Source organism: Sparus aurata, chromosome 12, assembly GCF_900880675.1.
Source record: "Sparus aurata chromosome 12, fSpaAur1.1, whole genome shotgun sequence".
NCBI classification, from domain to species: Eukaryota; Metazoa; Chordata; class Actinopteri; order Spariformes; family Sparidae; genus Sparus; species Sparus aurata.
The window spans coordinates 15,351,031-15,378,157 of NC_044198.1; the positions used below are offsets into that span (position 1 = coordinate 15,351,031).

The window sequence follows — 27,127 nt, forward strand, 5'->3', positions numbered from 1 at the left end:
TTTTCACATAAATAATCATACAAATCTAAAATCAGCAATATACAAGTAAGAACAAATAATCATGATTCATCTTTATGCAAAATCCCTTAAAAAAATCAAATGGAACAAATGCACACAGCTCAGTACTTAAAATGAATTTAATATCTCAAAGGCTGACTTAACTTTTCCTAGAGGCTTTACATGTACATTATGTACAGATCGAACATTTACAGCAATGTACTAAAATATTCATGGAGTCATGGTTATATAATTAAAAAAATAATAAGGAAAATGAAAATGTAAACCCATCCACTGAACCGTATCAAGTGCTATTCAAAAGTTACACAAAAAAACCCTTAAGATCATTTCTAAAAAGTTTTCAAGAAAAAACAACCTATCAAACTGTTGCGTTGTAAATTTTTCTAGACAAGTTCCAATAGCAAAAAATGTCACTTTAAAGGTTCTGTATATGAGATTTGAACATTAAAGGTGCACTGTGCAGTTTGAAGGAAGACATGTTGATCATAAGAGGGAAAAAAAAGTTAAATGACAAAACAAACTTAATAAGCCAACTTTTTTTATGACTGAATAAACAAACTGACCTTAAAGGACAAACGAAGTTTCATACTGTTTTACTCTGTTTAAATGTGGCGGACCTTGCCACCTTTCTAGCTTCCAACAGTGTTCTGGGGACCTTGTTGTCCACTGAAAACAGCTTGTTTATTCACTTGTGGAAAAGATTATATTTCAGTTTGTTTTATTACCTCATTAATATTGTAAATAATATAATTCTGAGTTTGAATTTCTTCTCCAAAAGTACACAGTGCCCCTTTTAAATGGCGTCCTGAGCAGAGAATGGTCACACTCCATCTGTGTTTCTCTGTTCTTTGTTTTGGTAGCCGGTTGTCACCATTTTCATAAAGAGACTAAGAGAAATAAGTGACCCAACTGAAACCATTATATGAACTGAAAATTGACAGCAAATTGAAGAAACAGCCATTTACTAAGCTGAATATGTTACTAGTGTACAGTGAGGGAAAAACAGCATGCAGATCCTGAATATTTCCACGGTTAAATCAATGAATTAAAGGTTTTATTTCGACGAAAGCAGACTTATTTTGTTGTCTGTCGAGTTGGATGATCTACGGTGTAAAAATGGCTGTTTTTTTCAACGGAGTCTGGTCACTCTGAGGAGGGCAAAGGCCTTTTAACAGCAGAGGTGGGGTCGACGCGCCCACTTGATTTGGTCTGAGATGCTGGTGCTTTAATGCGACATCTAGTGGCAGTGAATGTCATATATAGAACCTTTTAATATTATGATAATGAATCAATGCACTAGACTGACTGATACAGTAGGTTACAACGTACTTTATCTTAAGACAAACTCAAAAGGTATAAAACATTTTTAAAAATTAAGGAACTTATTTTAAAGAAAGCAGCCAGTGTTAAATAAATGTCTTTCTGTGGAATCTCTGACAAAGAAAAAAGAACAAACAAAATCCATTTTCACTTGCACAAATCTTAGAAATATGTTGTTTGTGCAGCTTCTTCGACAGTACAGTCTAAATACCATGTACATATAGGGCCTATGATTCTGTGTCATACAATACAGTGTTTATTTTGTATTTGGTCTCAACCTTGTGGTCAGAAGCTCATGTCTGGAGAGTGACATGGATTTACTGGATAAATATATATTTAAAGGTCCAGTGTGTAGGATTCAGGGGGATCTATTGGCAAAAATTTAATATATATATTTCATAACAATGTTTTGATTTATCACATGAAAACTAAGAATTGTTGGGTTTTCGTTACGTTAGAATAAATCTTTGATATATACAGACGAAGTGGGTCCTGTTCAACAGGGTCCGCCATGTTGCACTGTCATGTTTTTACAGTAGCTCAGATAGACAAACCAAATACTGGTTTCAAGAGAGATCGTTATAGCTGGGTGAGACGAGGGGTGTTCATTTGATTGCAATCTGCAACGTCGCCGCTAGATGCCACTAAATCCGACACACTGGATTTATAAATAAAACAGGATACATTACTAGACTCAAATATCTGGGGTCATGAGAATTTTTAAATATACAGAATTAACAGGGTCATTGGTGAAAATAGTCGGAACAGTCCTTTTTTCATTTATCATTCAGCCTTTTGACCGATGACACCTGAGTTACACGTCTCACTACAGTCATATGGGGAGAAATCTGCATTTATGCAAATACTAATGTTAATATCCTAATCGTGGACTTTGTCGATCCTTAAATTTTTGTACGATTCACCACTAAGTCTAGTTCGGCTAATGACAGATGGTTATATTGTTTGACAGTTACTACAGTTACTGTGATGTAAACATATGTCTTTGCTGCATGCAGAGCTAAAACGCCTCCTTCCACAAAGAACCGGTAAATACTAAAGAGTGATGGACACGCTTGTATGCAGGTCTTAATGTGACCCACTTCACTAGAAGCTGTTAGTAGAATTAGCAGAACATTTTAGTGTTGAAAAAATATGCTTTATACACTGTACACTGTATAGTGTATGTGTGAACACATTCATGTATTCATATTTACTGTATCAGTGCAAATAACTTTTTAAACTTTAAACCTCTACATCTGGAAAACAAAATGTTCAGTACCTCCGATCAGAAAAAGGGCACTGACACACATAATATATACATATAAAAAAACACCCACACAAACACAAGCTACCGCCCTACAGTTTGGCAACAAATAGACCTTTGCCTCTCAACAATAAAGAGCTTAACAGTAATGCCGATTGATTATCAATTTCAATGGTATGATACTGTACAATGGTGCAATCAATACTGCACATAAATGTATGAAACACTTTCTGATACAAAAATATTATTACTCTATAATGCACTTTGCATTGGAACAAAAAATAATCTATAAACACCAAAAAGGGAATCATGATACAATACACAAACAATCAATATAAAGAAATAAATAACTTATATAAACAGGTGCAAACAACAACAGAAACATTTTTGCAAGATTTCCATTTCTTTTTATACATTCTGGCTCAGCAGCACGGCTTTCCCTTTTAACGCCAGCCGCACAGGAACAGACGCCGTCCTCATCGGCGCCGCTCCCCACGAGCACACAGTCGTCTGCTGCCTCCGTGTGGACAGTAGTTTCACCACCTGTGAGCGTCACACATTCTCTTCCGTGCTCCTCTGCCTAACTGATCTTCTGCAGCAGTTTCTCTTCTATGAGTCCAAACTGCACGCTGACGGACATCTCTGCAATGAACTGGTCGCATCCTTCCTTCGTCACCTGTTTGCAGTATCGCAGGTCGATGTGACATATGCTGCCACAGCGCTTGAAATAGGTCAGCGACTGGTCCGTGACCCTGTTACAGACTGCAGGGAGAAACGGGGTTAGGAGAAAAAGAACAAGTGATGCGTAACGGGGACCTGCACTGACATAAGCCATGACACACATGGATTGAGCCGCCCTCTAGGTTATTCTAGGAATTTAATGGAATTTAAATGGAATTTAAAAGGCCTACTTATGGGGATCAGTAGTTTCAGGATAAATGAGAAGACTCCAACAGAAAAGTGCATTTGCCTTTTAGCTGTTTTATCCATAATGGACCATTGATTCACAGACAACGAGAAGATACATGTGTGCACTTTGCAATACATGGCATGAAATGATACAATTTTTTTTTTTTTTTTTTTTTTTTAGATTTTTTCTGGCATAGACACCTTTATTAAGCAGTAGACAGGTAGGAAATATGGGAGAGAGAGAGGGGGATGTGACATGCAGCAAAGGACCTCCGGCCGGAATCGAACCGGGGTCGGCTGCGTATGTGGCATGCGCTCTAACCACTCGACCACCTGCGCGCCCAGAAATGATACAATTCTATTAAAATTGATTGATTTTTTTTTTTTTTTCATTTTTATGTAATTTCATGCATCTGACAGCGACAGCCTCACAAACTAACACAATAACTGAACATTTAAAGCGTCATGTTTGTGCAGGATTGTTGCATTAGACTGCATAAACGTTACAAAGGTGTGCCAAAGAAACTGAAGACCTTTCCCACATAAAAATTCAGATGTTTTAAGATGTATTTTTTCCATCATCTTCCAAACAAGGAGCAGATTTCCTGTTAGCAGCTTTTGACAATGACACAACTTAATGTTCTAAAAACTAAACATTTTTCTGTCTGGAACAGAGGAAATCATTGTAAAAATAAGCATGTCCTCCTGCGGGAGTGTAAAGTAAAAAAGGTTAAAAATTCAGAAACACCGGAAGGGTCCTCTTACTAAAGACATGTTTGATTTTACATTCATGGACTCAACACATTTGATAAATTCAAAACTTAGCCATTAGGGGGAGCAAGTGAGACTTACAGCCAGTAAAGACAGGCTCCTACCTGACAGGTTGATGTCAGTGAGCGAGTCTCTGGTGGTCGTCCCGGCAGCAGTCAGGATGTTGACGGACTGGTCAGTGACGTGGTTGCAGTAGCTGAGGTCCAGTTTGGATAGCGAGGGCATGTAACGGATGATGAGGCGTAGAGACGTGTCGGTGATGTCCAAGCCTGCCAGGCGCAGGTCCTCCACATTACGCAGCTTACTCCTGTTGTCTAACTGACCTGCAAAGAAGAGAGGGATGGAGATAGACTTAGAGGATGTATCTCATATAGGAGCCTTGTATTCGTCAGGATTTACCTATTTTACTAATAATAAGTAAATAATGATTTGATAGTTTTTTTTTGTTAGTTTGTTTTGCTGTGGGAGAGAGCAGCTCCCGTTAGCATGACCATCTGACTTATACATAAACAAAAACATATATAAAACACTGAAGCAAAAAAACAAAAAGCATATTACGTCTCCTTTAAATGATCCTTCTAACAAGTATTGTCTGTGTATCTATAGCCTGATACAGCTAATTCCTCTTTACTACAGAGCTCCACTGTCATTCAGATACTATTAAAAACGCATTAATGAGCCACACTCCCGCACTCGTTCATTATGATGAACACGAGCACAGAAGTTTATTTCGAGTAAATCCCACACACACCATCCTGCAGCTGAAAATATTCACTGGAGAACCAATTGTGTGTTGATCCATGGCTGAAAATAGTCCCAAACATATGTTCTATTTTCTCAAGTTTGATTAACTTTTGCTAAAAGAAAAAATCTACGGTGCCAAGCCTTTTAGAGAACTTATTTAGCCTACTTTAAAACTGAAGCGTATCATTGAGACTCATTCACATTCAGCAGTAACCACTGGGTTTGGAGCTGAATGCCAAAAACAGACTGAAGAAGGTGTAAAGTATTAAGAGACAGACTGAGTTTTTGCTCTTTTTGACAATAAATAAGAAGAAATACAGAATATAACCATCCTCGAATTTGATGATTATTAAACACTTTTAGATTTGACGACAATTAAGGTGGAGAACTACAAAGCAAAGCACTTCTGTCATTAATAACACGTTCTCTCATTCAGCCACTAAAACCTCAACCTGTTTGGATAACGTCTTGGTGCGTGTGTGTGTAAAAGACAGGCTGGTACCTGGCCTGTTATCCGTAGGGGGTGACAGCAGGTCCCTCATCTGGGCGTCTTTCAGTCCCTCAACCCACTGAACATCCAAAGTTCGGAGAAGAGGACAGCTGGAGGTGCAAAGAGCAGAGACGGCCACCCAGGAGCATCCTGACAGCAGCAGCACACGCAGACCTGCAGGGGATGGCGGGGACACGAAGAACCTTGTGTTTTTAATGAAGCTACAACGACAAAGATTTTCTGTAAATCTCTTTTTTTCTACGAGGCCACAGGCAGCAACACTGCAAGCTAAATATGCTGCAGACTCTCATTCAGTCTGTTGAGGAAACGTGCCCCACTTTTCTCCACTCCGAGGTCACAAAATAAACCAACACAGAAGCAATGAGTATTCTTATCTAATTAGCTGAATGATCCAGCAAAGACACGTATAAGTAACAAAGAAAATCAGCTGAAGTAAACCATCTGAATTCGGGAGCCTCAGGGGATGCAATTATCCAGACAGAGGAGGCATATGGGAACAAACTTATTAAAAAACTGCACATGAAAAAGTAATCTAACTCCCTTCAGGTCATGAACTTTTGGAGTCTTCGTTGAGGCAAACATAAAGACATTTACTCAAAGCTGAGATGGTTAAATGTATGTTTCATTTGGTTTAATCACTGCATGTGCAAACGGTATCAAAGTGTTGCCATATCTCCTCATTTAACATGTCAAATGAGGTCTTTTCATAACCACTAACAACAGACCTGAACATTTAAAGTTAATCAGCCAAGTAGGAAACTGTCATTTCCCTTTAATAAAACTCTCACCTCACTTGGTTCATTTTTCATCTGGGAGTTTTTCCTTTCTATCAGCGTTATTATTAGAATTAAGTAGTGAGATTGAATGGATTTCCAAATAACCTCAGAAACTACTAAGGTTGTCAAAAGTATTGATACTTTCCCGATGCTACATGTTTAAAACAATACAATATCCACATTCAACAGTATTAAGTGCCAAAGCTATATATAAAAAAAAGCAATATTGACTATCTCTTTTTATCCTAGTATTGTATCAATGTTTGAAAAGTTAGTATCATTAAATCCCAAAAACCCACACAGATTTGCCAACTGTGAGACCTCAGAAAAAGAGAGAATTTCAAAACCAAAGCGGGGTTCTGGGGGTCCTTCCCCCTTAAAAATGGCAGCTTTTCCTTTAAAACTTTGCATAAACAATGTGAATTCTTCTCCAGGGTGTCTAAAATGTCCGTAAATATTCTTTCTTCCTCTCGGTTTCTATGTCCCTCTCTCATTCACTGAGGTGATCAACGCGCAACAATGCAGCCAACTTCACGCTTTACAGTTCAAGAAACGAGCCGTGATAACTAAAAGGTGAAAAAGTGTGAAAAATTATCACAAATCAGGAGAAATACAGGAGAATTGTGGATCACTGGTAGAGAGCTATGATAAAAGTGAGTCTCCAGGGATAATTGGGAGGGTTGGCTAGTACACCAACCTTCATGTGATATTTATCACATGCCAAAAATACAACATCATGACTAAGAGTCCTCTCATTTCCCTCCAAAAAATGAACCTTATCTCATTTGTTGGCATTTTCCTACAAACGCAAACCCTGGGCAGTGTTGAGCTGGTCGAATGCGTTTACCTGGCAGCCTGTTGATGAGCCAGCTGAGCTGTTTCTTGGAGATGTTGGTCCAGCTGAGGTCCAGAGCTGCCGGCTGTCTCCGGATGATACCGCTCAGCATGAGAGGTGTGATGGACTTGCAGCGGTTCAGATTGATGTGCTTCCAAAGCCTTTTGTCGCAGCACCTGATGAGACAAGCGGCAGGTGTTTACAGACGGACGCTGTATGATGAAGAGCGTGTAAAGACGCCTTTCTGCGCTCCACTGTACGTCTCGTACTCACCATCTGTTCCACGTCCTGCACACACGCATGCAGACACAAAGATCTCTGTGAGCCAGGTGACCAAACACCATCATCCACATCTCTCTTCGCATCACATGCGCTTCATCACTGTTCAGCGGCAGTCTGTCGGGCGGAGGGCTGATGGGAGGGGGTCGGATCACGTGGCGCTCCATTTGGATGCATTTTGGCGGCGACCGGCAGGGAAGTGGACGAGGGCATATGGGTGTTATCTGCGCGCTTCTGTTCCAGCTGAGCGGAGAGTAGCCACGCTGCGTCTCGTTCACCTCCCGCCCTCTGTGTCGCAGCCAATCACCAAGGTCGCTGCTGCCGTTATTGAGAGGCCACCTCGGCTTTTGGTCGTCCACTTCGTTCTCAGGCTCAGTTTTTACAGGCCTGTGGTTTTGATTTGCCAGGCTGTCCTCTGTTTTCAGCGGTCGCCTGTTTTGGTTGGCCAAACCTTCCTCCGCTTTAAGTGCCCTGCGGCTCTGATTAGTGGTGGAGTCCTCTGTTTTTAGTGGTTTACGGTTCTGATTGGTCACAGAGTCCTCAGTCTTCAGTGGTCGTCGGTTGTGATTGGCTGGGACGTCCTCGGTCTTCACTGAGCTGTGGTTCTGGTTGGACAGACCATCTTCTGTCTTTGGAATGTCCTGGTTGAACTCTTTGCTCAGCTCTTTGTTGGGGAGGCGTCGGCGCTGATGGCGAGGCTTTGGCTGGACAGCGCACTTCTCCTGAGCTTCTCCTGACTCGCTGCTCGGTCCGGCTCGGGGAGAGTTAGAGGAGGTTTGTTCAGTTTCTCTAGCTGCAGATGTTCTTAGCAGTGGACTCAGCAGGAGCTTGGGCTTGTCCTCTGCACTGCTGTCTCTCTCTTTTTTCACCTCCTCCTCCTCCTCCTCCTCTCCCTCCTCGTCTTCTTCCTGGTCGTCTTCATCATACTCGTTCTTCTCCTTTACATGAATCCTGTCTGAGGGGAATCCATCGTCATGATCTTCCTGGTTGTCCTCTTCCTCTCCGTGATCATTCTCTAGCTTGATTTGCCGCAACAGCTTTGGAGCCAAGGGATCCTCTGGTTTTAAAAGCTTCTTCTAAGAAAGAATAGAAGAAATGTAATTGCTTGGTCAGATTGTATAAACTTATTAACTGCATATTCTTATTTACTTTATATTCTTTTTTCATGCCATTTAAGGAAGCTGCAAATAGATTTATTAAAAGCTGACCTATTGCAAATCAATTTAATTCTCAAACTCCAAAGTTGAGAAACTCTTCTGCAGCGCATTTGGACATTTTTATATATTTCACTTCTCCTGTTCGCAGCTCTTCTGTATCTTCCCCCACTGTAATATTCACAGTAAACTTTTCATTCCCCTTGCAAATGAAACACAGCGTGACAATTTATTACAGCCTGGCCAACTTTCTTTTTTAAAAAGCATCAGTGAGGGCGTTTGCTCCAGCTGTCATGGAATGGAAAATGCTCAAGAGAACTTAAACATTTAGGTTTAAATTCATGAGAAGATCGTGATATGATCAACAGCCTCAGAACAGCCACTAAATGGACCTCTGGGTATGATTATTTTGTCAAATTAATATTTAATTATGACCAATTTCTTCTCCTTAATGCAGCCAAGTGAAACACTGGTGTAATGGGGAAGAAGCAGCCAACAACGTGATTTCAGATACCTTAAATGAAAATGTAAAAAATGAACCCACTGTGTTTGTGATTTTTAGTCGCCTTAACTGGAAGTCATCATTATAGGCTTACTTTTATCATAGAGGACTCTATCTTCAATTATATTTGGGGCTTACCTTCTTTTTCACAATGGCAGGTTCATCATTTGTGTCAAAAAGCTTCCTCTTTTTTCTTAGAGGGTTGTCCTCTAGCCTGGGCCTAGGTGTACCATCCAGAATCAAAAGCGGGGGGCGTTTCTTTGGAGACTCTTCCTCTTTCCTCTTGGGACATTCGTCCCGCTCTGCCTTCCTCTTCACAGCAGACGTGGGAGTCAAAGCAGTAACAGTCGCTGTGGCCACCATCGGAGGGTCGGGCTCCTCTTTTGAATCCCGGTTTAACCGCGGCTCTTTAAGCAGAGAGCCGGGGAGGTTTGATGCATACTTAAACCCTGGCCCCCTTTTTTGCTTTGAGGCCAAAAGGTTAGAAAAAAGAAGAGCACAACTTTATTTCTCTGGCTCTGTGATCCTGAGACACAGTTGACTGTTTGGTTACTTCACGATTCAGATACACAGAGAATTAAAGTCCACACAGGTACTTACTTTCCCCGTTTTCCCAGCATGGTTGCACTTCGGGCACTCCCAGCAGTTTGGCAACTCATCATTGACTACTCCATTTGAATCTTTCACCTGAACAAAAAGAGCACAGAGGCACAGAGTTATTACCACTTGTGTTTTCAGGCTCAGATGAGACACATTCTACCCGAAAGACATTTGATATGCAATCAAAGGAGGGTCACGCCAATAACTGGTGGCAACAGAGGTTGACTACTGCATATATTCTGCTGGATTTACTGAAGTCTACACATTTCTCTGAAAAGGAGACATAAACACAGCACAGCCATATGGAAGGTTGCAGTGGGAAAAGACACATTAATGCTTGTACATTCCTAAAACCTGATGATCAGACACTAAAATGAAGACAATTAGGCTACAATAAGTGACCACAATGTCTGGTTACTGTAGTGCAAATGAAAAGTGTACCGATGGCTGCAACTCAACTTTTCTTTGTTTTGTTTTGTTCTGTTCGATTAATGGTCGTCAAGAATAGATATGAGAAAAAAATTATAAACCAAAAATCGGGCATTTGTATAAATACATCTAAAAGTATGTTGTTAGAAATTACAAATACTCGCTCATCAAATACATCAAAGTAAAATCCAAAATACTGGTATGAATAATTGTATTTAAGTAGTAGTATTTAAGAAATTCAGTACAAACTGATATTATTACAGGCCATTTAGTCCCCTTAGTATGGGTGGGATTTTATGGGGACAGTTATTAAATAGCTACAGACAGGAACTCCACTGTTAAAATAAAATCATTATTTGTGTTATTTAGTAACAACTTGCCAACATCCCTGATTCATGTATTGCCAGGTCAATAGGATAGGAATTTGCCTCAGTGCAGCTCTTAAAATCAGACAAGAAAACAGACAAATAAGTAGATAAAATACATTAATACATATGTAATGTGATTCGGCATAAAGTGCACAGAGCTGTTGTATCCATATTAAAATGATAGCTGCTTCCTACTTACATTTAAAATGCTTCCTAGTTAATGCCTTCACTGCGGCTAAAAGTGCTTTAGTGTCAGAGTTCATGTAGCAGACAGCCTCAGGATATGTGCAGTAAACCACTACAATCTCTTTTCTTATTTATGTTTTCTACAGCACCCCAGCGCGCCAGAATCATCTGGTCCAGATACGACAGCGCAATCATTCTAAAAACATAGCTGATGATGACAATATTCAATACATATTGATACGCGAGTCATTTACCTTAAGACAGTTTGGATGGACAATCTCATTGCAGATGGAGCACTCCATGAGCATTAGGTTAAACTTCTCCTCTTCGTCCTCCACTGTGTCCTCTTTCCCTGCCTCTCCACAGATGAGACACACGGCCGTGTGGGGCAGGACGGGCTGGAGGGGAAAAAACAGAAGCGTGAAGATCAGGTTCATGTTTCAAATGTATATCCTCTTTTGGAACAATTCCTCTCGGTCATTAGCAAGGCTTCATTTTAATTTAAATGCTGCACTCAAGCGAGTTAGCTTTCTGCAACGTTTTATATTCATGCTACCTGTAGCTGTAACAGTATATTGATACTACTGTTGCTCAAAATGTGAAGCAAAACACATTTTCATTTCACTGCCATGGCTTGTAATCGCCTACTCAAATGACTCAACTAAGAGACCGGAAAACAAAAAACTCTAAGCTGAGTGATGTAATACTGATGTGCACTCTAGAGGAGCCTTCACTCAATACTACTCTAACTAACAGTACTAACACCCGTGTAAGAGTCCGTTAATACAGTAGAATTTCAAATATTCAGCAGTTAGAGCTTTCTTTTATTCATTGCTGCTATTTAAACTCAGAATGCCTGGTATGTCCTAATCTAACACCATATTTTAAATGGAGTATTTTATCTGATTTGCATTGTATTATATTCACTGAATCCAGTATGTCCTAAAGTTCAAATGTGGCACAGCTGACCGTGATAAGCGGGTGGCTCTGTATGCTCTGTACTCAGTACTGCTCTGAAGCAGCTCAAATGAACATCTAGAGTGGGTTAAGGATATTGGCATAACTTAAAAGTGGGACAGTTACTAAAGAGCTTAAGACCCCAAGTGTTGGACATTGGGAAAGACGCCAAGTCTCTCGCACTCTCTTTTTTAAACAAGCCAATCAAACTGATTCTGCTCATCATCGTATATTCTGTATGTAGCAGAGACATTCAATTCACTCTCCACATGTCTCTGTCCATGGTTCTGAAACATACGGACACACGTCTTTGTCTTTCCTTCTCTCTCTATGGCCCTTTGTGACAACTGCTACAGCTGTTTTTTTTCCTTCTGCTGCTGCTAATATGATGTGTATAACAACCTCACAGCCATCAACATAAACACCCCAACACTAAAGCATCTGAAATTGAAGGAAAGCCATAACCATTAAGCAACCTTTAAAGGGATGGTTTGGGATTTTGAGAAATATGCATAAACTCTAAATGTACACTTAATATTTAGCTAGAACCAGTAAGCGGTTAGCTTATCTTAGCACAAATACTGGAAACAGGGGGAAACAGCTATGCTGGCAGTAACCTGCCGTCCAGAACCTCTAAAGCTCACTAAGCAATGTGTCATATCTGATTTCTTCAATCTGTTCAAAAACAATCTGGAAATATAACAAGTTTTACTAGGAGTTACATGCTGGAACCATTTCTTGGCCGGGTGCAGTGACTTCCTTAATTCTTTGTTTGATGACTAGACACCAGGAAAACACTTGGAAATCATTTCAAGATATGACGTGAGTTTACGAAGTGCTAGCCACACTAGCAGTTTGCTACCGTTTTCATTCTTTATGCTAAGCTAAGCTAATCGCCCTCCCATCTGTAGATTCATATTTATCATATAGACATGAAAAAGGGGTTTATAATCTTCTAATCTAAAAAAGCAAAGAAGCGTATTAACCAAAATGAAAACCTCTTCATTTAACTTACTGGGAATATCACAAGTGAATGATTATGAACACTGAACTCACAGCGATGCACTGCCTCATGATGCAGGACTGCTTCATACGGCCCGGCCCGCCAAACTTCTTCATGTCTTTACAGAAATGGCACTCTCCGCACTCCGTCCGCAGGCACGCCTCGCACTTCCGACAGCGAGTCCTTCTCCTCCTGGCACCAGATGTTCCCCGACTGGCTGACAGCTTGACTGCTGATGCAGGAGAAGCTGCCATCTTAGGTTTCGGCCGGTTGGGAGGCCGAGGCTGATGGGATGGAGAGGATACAGTGTCATGTACTTAAAATGAAAAGTCAAATATTTCACTAACAGACATAAAGCTAAGAGTAATCAGTTTGTTGTTAAATGATGCATTTATATATTTTTTAAATATATCCTAAAATATAGGGTTTATGTTTATTCGTATACAAATAACTGCATATGTGTTCTGTCATTTCTGTAGCATTAAGGAGTTGATGAACTTCCTTTTTGATATGCAACCCTGTCTTGTGTGGTACAAATAAATTACCTTGTACCTTGTACACGCTTTGTATTACGCTCTGAAGAGCACGTTGATCTAATGTTCTGCTTTACGATGCACTGTATTTAATATTGGTGCTACAGCTTGATAACAAACACATACAATCATGTTATGTAACAAGAACATTTTCAAAACATAAACTCAACGGGGGTCAGTGGTATGGTGGCTGTAGGCGGCGCTGCCTGATCTTTTCTTGGCTCTTTTTAACTCTGGGTCAATAGTTCCAAACACAGACCCATGCTTATCAGAAACAGCACCTGCACCTGAATATACGTACACACATTCACAAACACAACAAGGTGCTGTGTACAAAGACACATTTTTCCTGGCTGTTAAGGCACAGCATTCAGGAGAATACAAACACATCAAGAATGTCCCTGAAGGCATCTTCCAAATTTAGCACTACACTTGCTTTGCATGTTTCTACTTCAAAGAGAAACTGCACTTATGGCTTCATTTCACACATGGATCACTAGGACCCATTACTCTGTGTTCGGGGGCGTGGAGACTGATTTATACCACTACACATTAAATGTGCTCTATTTAATAGAACTGAGTAATGGAGATGCCTTTGATCTCCATCATTACTGTTATATCTTCTGCTCCTTCTCAGGCTCACAACCACAACAATGTATTCTCAGCATGAAAACCACATGTCAAAACACTGCCAAGTGAGCCACATGAGACAAAAATGTGTGGCAACGTGTGAGATGAAAGAACAAGGAGTGCAAAAGACTGCAGCTCTTGGAAATGAAGATCGGATTTCTTTAGTTACATCGGCAGCAGTGCAGATTTTTCCTAGCGTCAGCATAGCAACAGCCACGTCCCATTCCCTAACAGAACAGTCTATGACACACAGACTTGTAACCAATAAGAACTGTAATGAGACTCTGGAACAGAAAGCAGGCTCGATCTTAGCCATGTTACAATAATTTATTCAAACAAATGCGATGAAACAGACTGACAGATATGTGGTTATCAGACAGGATTAGAGTGAGGTATTGAGGTGGGGGGCAGGGCTGGACTGTTCCGGGGGTGTTCGCAGGGATTACAGATGGGAGATCTGCTATACAAGAACACTGAAATGAGACTAAATATCCCAGAGAAAAACACAGTTCTGGGATCTGTAAAGCAGCTTTTGACAGGTCAGAGTCGTGATCAATAAGCCAATATCAGATCACGTTTGAAAACAGAGAGCCAGACACTGTAGTGTAATGTGTACTGTCTTTAATACTGTCTGATTACACCTGTAACTTAAACTCAAAGTGCAGACAGCAAATGAAAAGTTACTTCAGAGAGCTGTCCATATTGCCCCCTTAATCCTCTCTAAACCCCTCTCTGTCTGCTAAGTGAGCGATCTCTAAATCAAATAACCCCCTGATGCCCAAAACTATATGACAGGAGATGCTGACAACACCACCAACAAAGAAATCAGCTGCCTCTTTGCCTCAGATGGGTTGTTTTTTTTTTTTTGCAACAATATCTAGACCAGAGGTAGTAGCTATTGCATACACCAAATACTGATTTTTGTTTTTTCTGTTTTGGCTCTTCACAGCTTGTTCAGCTGGAAAACATTAACAGACTCTGGTGTTCAGCAGCCTCTCGTGCTACTGTAGAGAACAGTGGAAATCAATTACTGTGGATGTACTTAACATCACCTTAAACACACACTGAAGAGTGCATACTGAGCGCAGACTGCAGAAACATCAGGACACATTGCTTTATTAAAATCAGACTGCTGGTTGCAACTGATGTATGCTGACATAAACCCATTTTCTTATTTCTCTTCACCTTTTCTCTATATATAGAGATAGATTCATATATAATACATGTGAAACATTGGATTCACAAGTTTCTGAAATGATTACTTTCCTGTAAAGCTTTTAAAATGACATATGTTGTCAATCTAAAGACCTGTGTTTGCTCCACTACACAGTTTGAGCATTTAACACATGATTTTCCATATGACATAAGTGCGGCTGCACAGTTAATCAACATATTATCAAAAGTGCAATATAAGCAGTTAAATATTCAAATGACAGAAGCTGCACTTCTTTTTGGATGAAGGCGAAATGAACAGAACAGCATTATAATGAAGCACTGTAGTGCTGCACAGATGTCCTGACCTACACATTTTGTTTTCCAGATGTGAGAAAAACATGTTTGTTTGGTACAGATCCCCCCACAAGTGTCACATCATCCTGATTTTTCTGATTTTATAATTGAAAGCCATGATGAAAAAATGATCATTCCTACTGATCGTGACTCACAAAGCAATTGTAGTGTCTGACAAAATAATCACAATGTCATATAATAAAACCTCTGGAGTTTATAGTTACTCAAAAGCTGAGGAGTGAATCACAGCAACAATGTAAAAAAAATAACAAGTCCCTTAAGAGTCTGCAGAGCATTCTTTAGAGATGGTGATGATATAAGTAGGTGTTCTGAAAGTTAAATTAAAGTTGTTCAGAATGAGCTGCTTGGTTTTCATTACGGATGGGACAGTATAAGATTTAAACACTCAGGATAAGTTGATTGCGGTAAATTTCGATCATCACGATAATCGTTAATATCTTCACGAATCACTTGAAAAAGCTGTCTAGGTTGAAAAAGTAGATTCCTGGATTGATTGATGTGTCCTATCTTTGATATGATAAATACATTTGTTGCTTAAAATGCAAGTTAATGCGACTCCAATATGTTTGAGTGCCATTTTAAGAGTTTTAAGCCTATCACATGTTTAAATGACAGGACGAAACAGGACTGAATATTTTTTTCAGATCTTTGTTAACTGCAGAAAGGAGTCAATTGTCTGTGGTCAGTGCTTTTCTAATCCAAAAGCAGCCACAGAGTTAATGCAAAGGGGGGTGTGGCTCAGAGTTAAGTAGAAGAAATATTAAAATGAACAAAAACAGATTTCTTGCAGTGTAAGCAGGTCTCATCTAAGACCTCTCAGCCATTTACACTGAACAATATCCTTCATGATGACTCTCTGTAAAATGATCAGTATTTCCTGTCACACACATTCTAGCAGGCGTATCTGATGCTTTTACAATCAGCCCATGAAAGATTCATCCTCTGCATCTACATGAATTCCCATTCCTCTGCCTCTCTGCTTTGAAACAACCAATAGCAGCCCCGAGGCTCTGAGCTATATAAACACAGCCTTCTGCTATTGCTGGTTTTACCTGAAGAAAGCACACATGCATGCACACAAACACACAGCAAACCTCTTTTTTTCTTTTTTTTTTAAATGGGCAAAAAACAAACACCAAGCACAGATGCTAAGACTGAATCAATGCATTTCTCCAGGTAGCTCTGTTCCCTCGCTGCCCTGTGATGCTGCACACTGCTCTGTCTGACACAAGCATTCCTCTGGTGGCCTGCCTGCCTGCCTGCAGGGGTTCGGTGTGCTAACCTGCTCAGAGTCTGAGTCGTAGTCCTCATCATCAGCGCTCAGCGACATGGCCATGGCTGTTTTTTTTTTGTTTTTTTTCACACGCCGTCCAGCTCACAGCAAACTGACATGGCTGCAGTCTCCTCCTCCTTCTACTCCTGATACCGCTGCCTGGCCTACAGCCCTCCCCTCCTGCTCCACAGCTCCACAATACCACAAGCAGATGTAGGAAACACAGACGAGCCTGCCTCATTAATATGGAGCAACTCCCCAAAGAAGAGGAGGGCTTTGGGAAGCACGGGGGCCAATGGGAGGCTGCTGTATATGAGAATATGTACTGGGGGGGAGTCTGCCTCTGTCCAATGAGAAGAGAGAATGCTAAAAAGGTGTTGTCATATTCATGATGTGTATCACAGGGAGAGACAAGCAGGCCCGACACAGCCAATGGAACCAGATGGCATCTCATTACAAAGGCAAACACAAAGAGGCCCCACAGCCAGCAGCTGGCCTTTTGGAGGGACGGGTGGGGGAATCCAGAGGGTCTATGACACCAACAGAAATCACCCCCATATATTCATATACAACTCATCACATCCTCCCGCATCCGTTTGAAGCTTGGGTCAAAAATTGGAAATGTGAAAACATTTTTTTTGACATTGTAATACCCTGTAATAATTCTGCAAGACTGAATTTTGAAAAATGCCTCAATAAATTATTTTTTCATCGCAACGTAGTCGTCTGAATCAGAATCACATACACCAAGAAGGTGGAGCAAATTTCAGTGGTCTTTAAGTCACTGTACTGTCTTCCTGTGTGTCAAAGGATAGAATTTAAAACTGTATTAATAATCTATAACACATTAAATGGCCCTGGCCCTAAATGCATCTATGATCTACTTGTACTTTACAAAACATCCAGGCTCCACAGGTCATCTGGGACACAGTGTTCCCAGGTTCAAAACCAAGCAGGGTGAAGTTCAATTTGAGTTTTTATGCTCTCCACCTGTAGAACAAGCTTCCTGAATACCGTACATACCTGGAGTACACTAAATCTGACAGCTCAATTAAATGACGGCTTTGAACATTAGTTTACTGTGGCTGTCAAATGATAAACTTTAATATATATTCTAATCTGTAACTTTTTGATTTGCTTTTTCGTTTTTATGTCTTTTAAACGCATTTTTAATATTTTCTTAACGTCCTGTTTTTGATGCATTTTCTATGCTCCCATAAAGCACTTTGAATTGCCCTGTGTCTGAATGCTGCTATATAAATGAACTTGCCTTGAAACAAATATCTTAAGGTGCCTAGAGATTCCCACCCCATCTGCACTGACAGGAAAATAAGACTCATAACTACATTTTAAAGTTTGAAACTGACTGTACTGACTATACATTTTTGTACATATTGTTATCAGTTAGTGTGAAAACGAATACCAATTCGAGCCCAGAGTAAGCCTGAAGTGCAACAACAAACATGAGAGGTGTGAAATCTGGTCTGAAAAATTAGTCATAGTATAGTTTGTGTTCATAGTTAAGTGTTTTAAATCGTCTACAGTGTGAGAAAACAACTGTGTGAATTACAGCAAAAACATACTTTATATATGTGGGTGTATGGAGAGATGCAAGAACAAGTTATACCAAAAAAAAACTCATTACATACTTAATTAGGTATTACAGCAGCCTGCCAAGTCAAAATTATGCAAGTATTTACATCTAGTGCTCTGGGGAGTGCAGTGAGTGTTGGAGCGACAGAGGGAAGAGAGAGTAAATAGGACTGAAATTGATGACAGGAGACTGAGAGGAAAGTAAACAGTATGAAGAGAAAAAGCTCCTTCCTTAAGAGTGTAATGCGGGAATAATGTCAAGCATGGATGTTTAAACTGTAGCATTAAGATGTAATAAAACTCAGATCAATGACGAAAAAATTGCATCAACAAGGCTTCAGAAATCTTAATTTGAAAGCCTGAAATAAAGATAAAGTTTTAATATTCTTACCTTTACAGTTTTCTTAGGCCAGTACACAACAGGAACTCCACTGAGCGCTAATTTTGGGTCATCCTCGGCGTGTTCTTTCAATACAGCCTAGACAGCCGCAGAGAGGAAGCATTTAAAGTAAAGGAGTGCTCTGTCATGTCTATTGAATTGTGTACCATACTGTGCGCATGTGTTGTCTTTTTGTCCCTTACCTTCATGTCTTCCAGAAGGGCCTGCGGGTTCTCGATTCCCTCAGGAATGCATTTCTTGTTTTCAGGAAGCGACTCCAGCTTCTCCACCAGCGTCCTGAGTCCGCTCAGTTCAAATTCGGTCAAATGCGTCCATTTACTCTGAGACTCTGAGGCCGGAGAGTCGGAGGGTGTCTGGGGGAAATCCAGAGAGGTGGAGCCGGGGTTACAGCTGTCCTCAGAGTCGATAGATAAAACAGCTTTGAGGTGTTGGCCCCTCCGGTTGTCAGGTGAACAGGGGCCATCCTGGGTGACTCTCTCTGGTTTTTCACCCTGGTCATCCCTGACCTGAGTCTCACATGAGTCCTCATTTATGTCCTGGCTCCTTGAGTCAGAGGAGGGGCTCTCTGTGCTTGCTTTTGCCTCATTGTCTGAAGGGACAAAGTGAGAAAATAAAAGCTATAACATGTCAGTCAACATTGTACTTTCTTTGTATCAGAAGAGCACAATGACCTGCAGAAATAATATATATGGCAAGAGCAAAGAATGACTCATTCACTGATCAAGCATGGCACTAAAACAGCATGCATGACACGTTTGATTGGGAACACAGCAGGCAATCCATGATGCCACATTTCTGAGTATGTCCAATGGAAGTGGGCAGAAACATGTTTTAGAAATTTACCTGAGGAGCAACTGGGAGACATGACTACATGTGTGGGTTTGTTCAAAAGGTGAAGAAGAAGAAGAAGAAGAAAAAGAAGAAAAAGAAGAAGAAGGAAGGGAGAAGAAGAAGTAAAGGTACAAGTAGAGGAAGAAGAAGACCAACAATAACGTCATCACTCCATCTGTTTTTCTAGCCATCCGAAATTAAATCTTTTTTCTCCCCATCCTTAAATTAGACAAACCACATCTTAGAAATAAGTATGTCTGACTGTGTGTTGCAGTGTTGCTACAGAGCCTGGTAGAATACATCAGGACAGATTAGTGCAGAAAAGTTCATCATTAATACACTCAATAAAAGATTTAATAACTCGCTGCAGTACAAGATTTTTAACAGTATCCAGGGACACACAAAAGAGAAATTAAAAAAACATTACATTATTACACTTACCCATTATAACAGGCTCTTTGCGGACCTCCTGAGACAGGTAGGACCGTTTGGTCAGGCAGTGCAGGTACCTCTCAAGGACATACCAGCAGATCTCATAGTAGAAGGGGAAACGGAACTTGGAATGAACCTGAAAAACAGGGACGAAACTAGCATCAGTGCAACAACTGATTTTGACCTGCACTTTGGTTATTTCGTTATTGTTGCTCATGTAATCAAAAGCCCCTGAGAGGGGAGTTAGCGCTGCTAGACTTCTTTAGCCAAAAACTGATGTTTTGCCGATGTATGCACATGTAACCAGAGCTCTGTGTTTGCATTTGTATCACTGACAGCAGCGGCAGAGTGAGAGATGGCAAGGCTAAGATTATTACTCTTGCAGGATGCCGTCTCTCTTGCAAACAAACAAACATGCACGCTTCTGCAGGAAAAAGATGTGATTATTATTCTTTTGAAAAAATGCCATAAGGAAGCCTCATGTACTCCACGAATAAAACAGCAAACATGATCCATGAAATCCAAGCAGACAGAAGCAGGTCATATTTCATGCTTGGGTCATGTTTTCTGCAGAAAGTAGTTAGTTTTGTAATATGGAGTTTGGTGAACATCACACTGATATCTTAAAACAATATTTTTCTTCCTGAGACAGACAATGTAATTGATCATCAGAATGAAGTTTCCTTCTCAAGCTTCAACTACTTACAACCTGATTTTTACATTTCTATCCATTCCCACTTATATTATATAATTTGATTGTACATTAAATACCAACTGGTTCCTCTTTGACTCTTTTACTTCATCTCTGTCCTCACACCACATCTCTCATTTTCCTGATCTCACATACCCCTAGTTCTCCAAGGAGATTCATTCATCCCTGGTACAGTTTGTTTCCATGTCTGTCTGGCTACACAGTGCAGAATGCAGCACGATTCCTACCTTGGTCCTATTCTCTATCTCATGGATGGTGAGCTGCATAGGAATGTTGAAGCTGTGCAGAATGTTGCCTCCAAACACCAGTGTGTCCTCAGGAGTGTAGACAGCATGGATCCAACCTTAATTACAAACACACATAATGAAGTAAGGGAACATGAATAGGATTCTTGCAAACTCAAAGAGCTAAATGGACTGTATGATTTTCAGACTGAGCTCGGCATTGCGGTTCATTGAAGTCGCAGCTAATCTTTTCCTGCTGGCTACTTTAAAACAACCATGCCAACATACCAGATGGGATGAAGAAGGTGTATCCTTGCTTAAGCTCCACTCTCTGGCATCCATCAGCTCGGTCTCCCAGGAAGATATCACTCTGCTTGCCCGACAGGACCCAGTCCTCATAAAGGGCAAGGTTGTGAGGGGTTGGAGGCACGAGCCAAAACACCTGAGGAGAGGCAGAGATTTTATATTTAGAGGTTATACTGTACAGTCGAGGAAAGGAAAGGTCAAATATCAACTATGACACTATTGGGTTTTTTTAAAAACCCTAACGCTAAAATCGAAAAACGCAAGACAGATAAATAGCATTTCAGGTAAAGGGTCATTAATGCTCAATGTTTGGTATGCATACGGATACGAACGCAGCTTTCTGTCCTAACTCTGCGTTGTATTCGTCCATATTCCTGCATGTTTTCTAAAGCTTGGCACGCACAGAGCACTACCTCCAGTCGTCGTGGAGGCAGTGTAGCAGTGTTGCCAACAGCTCAATAGAGACACCACCGCAGGACAAGAGTAGACCTCTTTAAAAATGTTATAAGAGACTAGGATTAACTTACTTTCCGTCCCTTGAATACGTGATACCAAACGGAAGTTCCCCCAAAATCGATGTGGAAGTCTGTGTAGCAGCCCTTCACACTCATGAGACAATACCTACAGCAGAAAACAACATTGTTCAAAAGAGTCACAGTGCAGACAAGTAGAGTAGTGAAGACATAACTGACATAAATATATAGATGTAAAAAGGGAAAAACAAATTAGAAGACAGCAGCAATCTATGTTGTGATTGTGCTGAAAACAACAGCTACCAACAGAAACCTCCACTAGAAATCACTCACAAGAGCACTACAGCATAGAAAATTGTTCACAATAGGACATCTCTCCTCTGGAAATTAATTGAGGAGTGATTAGCACTGCGAGACATAAATGATTCAGTAATTTCGCTCGATGGGAGCAGCTCTCTTTGTCTGACAATATCTAACCAATGAGGAAAACAACACATTACCAAGGAAATCAGTAAACAGCATTATGTTGCGCCTCCTCCTAGAGAAATGATATGACAGTTACTTGAAACAAATGGAGAGCTAGTTAGCCAACAGTACAAAAATCTATCAGCAATCTCAGAGATGAGTCAGATAAGATGCTGAATGGTGTGGTGATATCATGCCAGATACAACAGACAGAGAGCTCCTTCTACACCACTGCTGACTTGGCTTCCAGCCTCCAGCTCATCACACTTTAACACATAGAACAGCTGCCCAGAATGTTTGAGAATTTTTGACTGCTCATTGGAATTAGTTTTCCATTTTAATGCATTTTGAATAACATCACTACTAAGGCTATCTAGTTTATCCTCTCCTGAACTCGGAATGTGACCCCGACTTTGACTAAAGTGAAGACGAAAAACTGAGCGTATTACAAGCTTCATGTGTTAACATGTTTCCAGACACAATTAAGCGCTTGTGCATAGAGAGACACTGTGACTACTGTTTCAAATTTAAAGAATACGATTATCAATCAGAGCATTCACAGAAGACTGTCGTGCTAGCAGAGTGCCAAACATTTTTTTGAGTTTATGAAGATTCTCTGTAAAATCAGAGTATATAAGAGTATATAAGATAATTCCAATGTACCCTCGCAGAGGGTACATTGGAATTATCTTATATATGACCACAGTCCAAAAAAATGCACATATATTCGCTCAAATATTAGTAGGGATATTCTGTCCTCTCAAAATATTGGTAAGGACATGTCTCTTTCTTTCTTTTCTTTTTATTAGGATCCTCACTGGCACCAGATTAAGCATTGACTATTCCTCCACATGCAAAAATCCACCCTTGTCAGAGCCCAATATGACGTCTGCACATTGCTTTCTTTAGTCCAGAACTAAAGATTCAAGATTTCAATCACACAAGACAAAGAAAAGCAGCAAAATGCTCCCAGCTGAGAAGCTAGAACTAAATAATATTTGACAATTTTTTTTAAATCTTTCTTTCTTTCAATCAAATAATGTATAAATTAACAAATAATTTCAGATACATAATAACCACAAATTTCTATTACAATGAATGACTTAGCCACATACATTTTTGCAAAAGGAACACAATGTAAACATAGGTAAAAAGGAAAAGAAGCAAGGCTGACAGAAACTTACAGCGAAGCCTTTGCAGTTCAAACTTTTTAAGGTACAGATGTTTTTCACAGTATGCAGATAAAAACTGGTGAATACAGCCACTTGCAAAAAAGGACAATTTAACAAAAATACTAATACCAATATTACCAGCGCTAGTAATAAAGCACCAGTTTTGCATCATATCTGCCCTGACAGGTAGACTAACCACCAGCAGTGGCTGTCAAATGAAAGATGTTGGTATCAATATTGCATTTGATGATAATTACAAAATATAAAAATCAAATACATCTTTATTTATTCCATTTCGTAAAACACAATCACTTATCTAAACACCATCTAAACATCTAAATACCAGCACTTATCTAAATTTGAGGATTTTCAATAAAATATAATTGAATGAATAAATAGAACTCAACAGAAAAACAAGAGGGTAGAAAGCTGAGTTAGTAGGCAACTGAGGTTAAAATGAAAGCCGTAATAGGTTTTGACTGTTATACTATGAGCAAGTGCTGACAGCTGATTGGCTAATAGGGCTCTCTGCAGTCAGACTACAGCTGTTACAAAACCATCCTCAACCGTGGAGAAACTCTGCTGCCTAGCAACAATCAGGAGCACTCACAGGAGATGGATTACACCGACGGCATGCAGTGCTCTAAAATGATGGAGCGATACATGAGACTTTCAGATGGGAGGAGAAATTGTATTTACTGTCATGGAAGTAGCAATTTTCTCCAAGGGGACTGACAAAAAACTTGAGAGGATATTCTATTATGAATACAGAAACAAAAAGCTCTAAAGTCATACCTTTGCACTTTAGGGTACTTCATCTCTGAGATGACATTGGTGGCTTCTGTTTGGCTTTGTTTCAGATCAGGAGGCCACATGTTGTCCACCCAGTCGACTTGATCCACCTGTGACCAAACCTGCACTTTTAGCCATCGATCACAGTCTTGATTTCTGACCTTCAATAATAATAACTTGAGAGAGTGTTATGGGATATTTACCACTGTGGGCCGCTTGATGAGATTCTCCAGCTTGGTGTGGCTGAACTCCAAGCTGATGACATTGAAGAGTTTGTCCCGCTCTTCCTCTGGTGTCTCGTAATAACGGACAAACTGAGCCATGCTCATTTCAGTCCCTTTCTGAGTGCTTACATCCATAACGTCCACAGACCGACGACTGCCTGCAAGCCACAGCCAGGAGACAAGTTAAAATCAGACCTATGAGAACTTCTAGTGTCATTAACATTTAATGTAATCTGTCTAACAGTCTAACATGCTGAGATTTACAGTAGTAGTAGCTCGTAGCTGATGCCTGTAATTCACCATCTTCCCCACTAGATGGCACAACTAAACCCCAATCGTGTTTTGACGTCTCCTCTCCTGCTTCACTTGACACAAAGTTGTATTTTAATTCATTACAAAATTGCAATTGGAAAATTGTTTCATCTTGTCTTTACGTAACATAAACTGATAAAACATTTAAGATAATAGCTGGAAAAATGTTGTGCTTTTACAGGAGAACACAGAAAACCCCACAATGTAAGAAAATAGACATGGACACACTCATACTATAATCATCATACACACATATAAACAAGTTATATGACAGGCAGACAAAAAGCGAGTTGGATAAACCAAAAACAGCAATTTAATCATAACAATTAGAAAACAATTACTGATGTAATTTGAACAAATGGTTAACAATATCTATTGCCTCTTTGTAGATTATGTTCATCATAGTCTACAATCAGTCTTCTAGGTGCAATATCTTATATAAAACAGCAGCTTTTTTAAATCTATAAACTTTATCCCACAATGCATAAGAGTGATTCTTCACAAGCTCTTAAAAAAAAAAAGTGCCTTTTCGCTTTTGCAAATGCACTCCAGCCTAGTTGAGGTAGTTTGAACACATGTCTTTGTCATTTTTTTTTTTTTTTTTTTTTTTTTTTTTTTTTCTCAGAAAAAGGGCTGGGGAACTAAATATGGGCATGGATGAGCCTGTGTGATACTTTGAGCACAATTCAGATCCTTTTTTTTTCGGAGGGCTGCTCCAACAAGTGTGATGAATCCAGCCTTCTCATGACTTTCTCAGAGATTTGTTATCTGGCATGACCATGGCAAATCATTTAGACTTTCCCAGAGGCTAAAAACTTACTGACTCCTGGCTCTTATTTTCTGAATTATCATCTTGGATGCTTTCCTTCCCTCTTGATGCACATATGCTTTTGGTTTTCGTATAACCCGCTCTAATTGCTACATAAATCAAGCCAAGTGTGTGTGGGTGTGTGCGCGTGTGTATGTCTGTGTGCACGTGTGTATGTCTGTGTGTGTGTGTGTGTGTGTGTGTGTGTGTGTGTGTGTGAAACATTCAACTTACCAACCAAGCCTTTAATTTCACTAACTGTAAATTCTGGATCAGGCATTCTGTGTAAATTAAAAAAGAGCGATTGACATCACTTGGTTAATCTGTTACATGTGTTGTCAAATGGTTAAAAGCCATTTATATAGATAGATAATAGATACAACAAATAATACATGGGTTCAATAAACACTGTGAGCACTAATTTACTCTGTAACCAGATGTGTCCTCTCACCTGATCCCCAGTCCATCTTTCTCTTTAAAAATGAGCGGCACCCTTAGAGCCTCCCTTTGCACATATTCATAAGAGAAGTCTGCAACACAGTGGACAAAACACATTATTCTCAAGACATTAAACATCTGAAAACTAAACAGTAACAAGACTTAATCAAAAAGGAAATATGATGTGCACTCTGTCACTTTACCTTTACCCTCCAGCAAGTTGACAAACTTTGCGTTGTAGCTGTCACTGACGAGCTTCTCCTCCACACTGAACCCCCTAATGTTTGCGATTTCTTCCACATCAGACAAATCCTCGTTCTCGTCGTACATCCTCCGGCAGATGGAGCGCTGCCATTAGAAAAAAAAAAAAGAAATCGAGATGATTTCACATGACAAATCTGCAAACATGCAAAGTCTTTCCGTCACAACGACCCTCCTGGGTCCATTAATATGACTGATGCACAACGATTAAACATTTATTCCATTCCTAACTTTGCAACTGTAGTGAGTTCATACTCAGGTTTTTTTTGTTTTTTTTCATAGTACGTTACTACATGAGCATATTTCTGTTGAATGTGACGTCAAGTATAACGGGCTTTAACTGACACTTGTCCTGAGAATGCTTGTACGTTAATCCATAACGACACATTTCATTTTTTTCCAGGAATTGTTGGTTTATCTTGTTTTAACCACCGCACTCGATAAACTGCAAATATAAGAGAAGTTAAAACATATACAGTTCGAGATATGTCGTTTTTCCTCATGGCGTCCAACTTGCACAGCTCAAGTGAGTTGACAAACATCCCAACGTTTCCAGTTGCAGGCGTTAGCTTAGCTAACTAATTAGCTCGCTGCCAATCTCGCTTCATAAGCTAACGTTAACACGGCAGATGGTAGCTACACACCAGCCTGCGTCCGGATTCAGCACACGTCTCCACGGCCTGCGCCATCGTCTCTTAAAAATCCTCTCCCGTCATTCAGTTTCCGAAAAGCACCTTCATGCGTAGTGAAGTTAAAGAAGCACTTAGCACGCTTTTCAGGTTCAAAACAAGGGAACCATGTTTTTGTGTATTACGTCACCGCCAGGAACCAAAACATTGTTGGACAACGTCACGGCATGTTACTTCACTGCTTTTCAACTGATTGTACAAAGAAGGCACATTAATCCCTCCAGCTCAGCCGCTGCTGTTTGTAATCGATGGCAAAAGAAAAATAATACGTTTAAACCATTAATATCTAACAGTTCACCCAGCTGTGGTGTTGACAAAAAAGGCAATAAAATAGCTTGTTCTTATCAAAAAAGCTGCTTTTTATCCGTTTTCATTCATTCTTCTTTAATAAGTCTGTTTCTGT

At 40.1% G+C, this 27,127-nt stretch overlaps 1 protein-coding gene across 9 annotated transcripts; it reads right to left on the minus strand.

Annotated features, from left to right (window-relative positions):
- Positions 1-119: 119 nt before the first annotated feature.
- Positions 120-27,118, minus strand: kdm2bb (lysine (K)-specific demethylase 2Bb). 9 transcript variants are annotated; one of them, XM_030434978.1, is made up of 22 exons: positions 26,680-27,118; positions 25,978-26,122; positions 25,788-25,866; positions 25,571-25,617; positions 24,196-24,374; positions 23,996-24,102; positions 21,618-21,711; positions 21,073-21,226; positions 20,788-20,903; positions 19,858-19,984; positions 19,429-19,452; positions 18,768-19,174; positions 18,577-18,663; positions 12,680-12,910; positions 10,921-11,064; positions 9,684-9,770; positions 9,222-9,557; positions 7,422-8,503; positions 7,161-7,324; positions 5,529-5,690; positions 4,387-4,605; positions 120-3,364 (listed from the first exon to the last, which is right to left on the minus strand). In XM_030434978.1, the coding sequence occupies exons 1-22, from the start codon at positions 26,722-26,724 to the stop codon at positions 3,183-3,185; spliced, it is 4,218 nt and encodes a 1,405-aa protein (XP_030290838.1). In that variant the 5' UTR covers positions 26,725-27,118; the 3' UTR covers positions 120-3,182. The 9 variants fall into 9 exon arrangements, with proteins under 9 accessions (XP_030290838.1, XP_030290837.1, XP_030290836.1 ...); XM_030434977.1 differs by lacking the exon at positions 26,680-27,118 and adding an exon at positions 26,512-26,632 and having other exon boundaries at positions 9,222-9,548; XM_030434976.1 differs by lacking the exon at positions 26,680-27,118 and adding an exon at positions 26,512-26,631.
- Between the last annotated feature and the right edge of the window lie 9 nt (positions 27,119-27,127).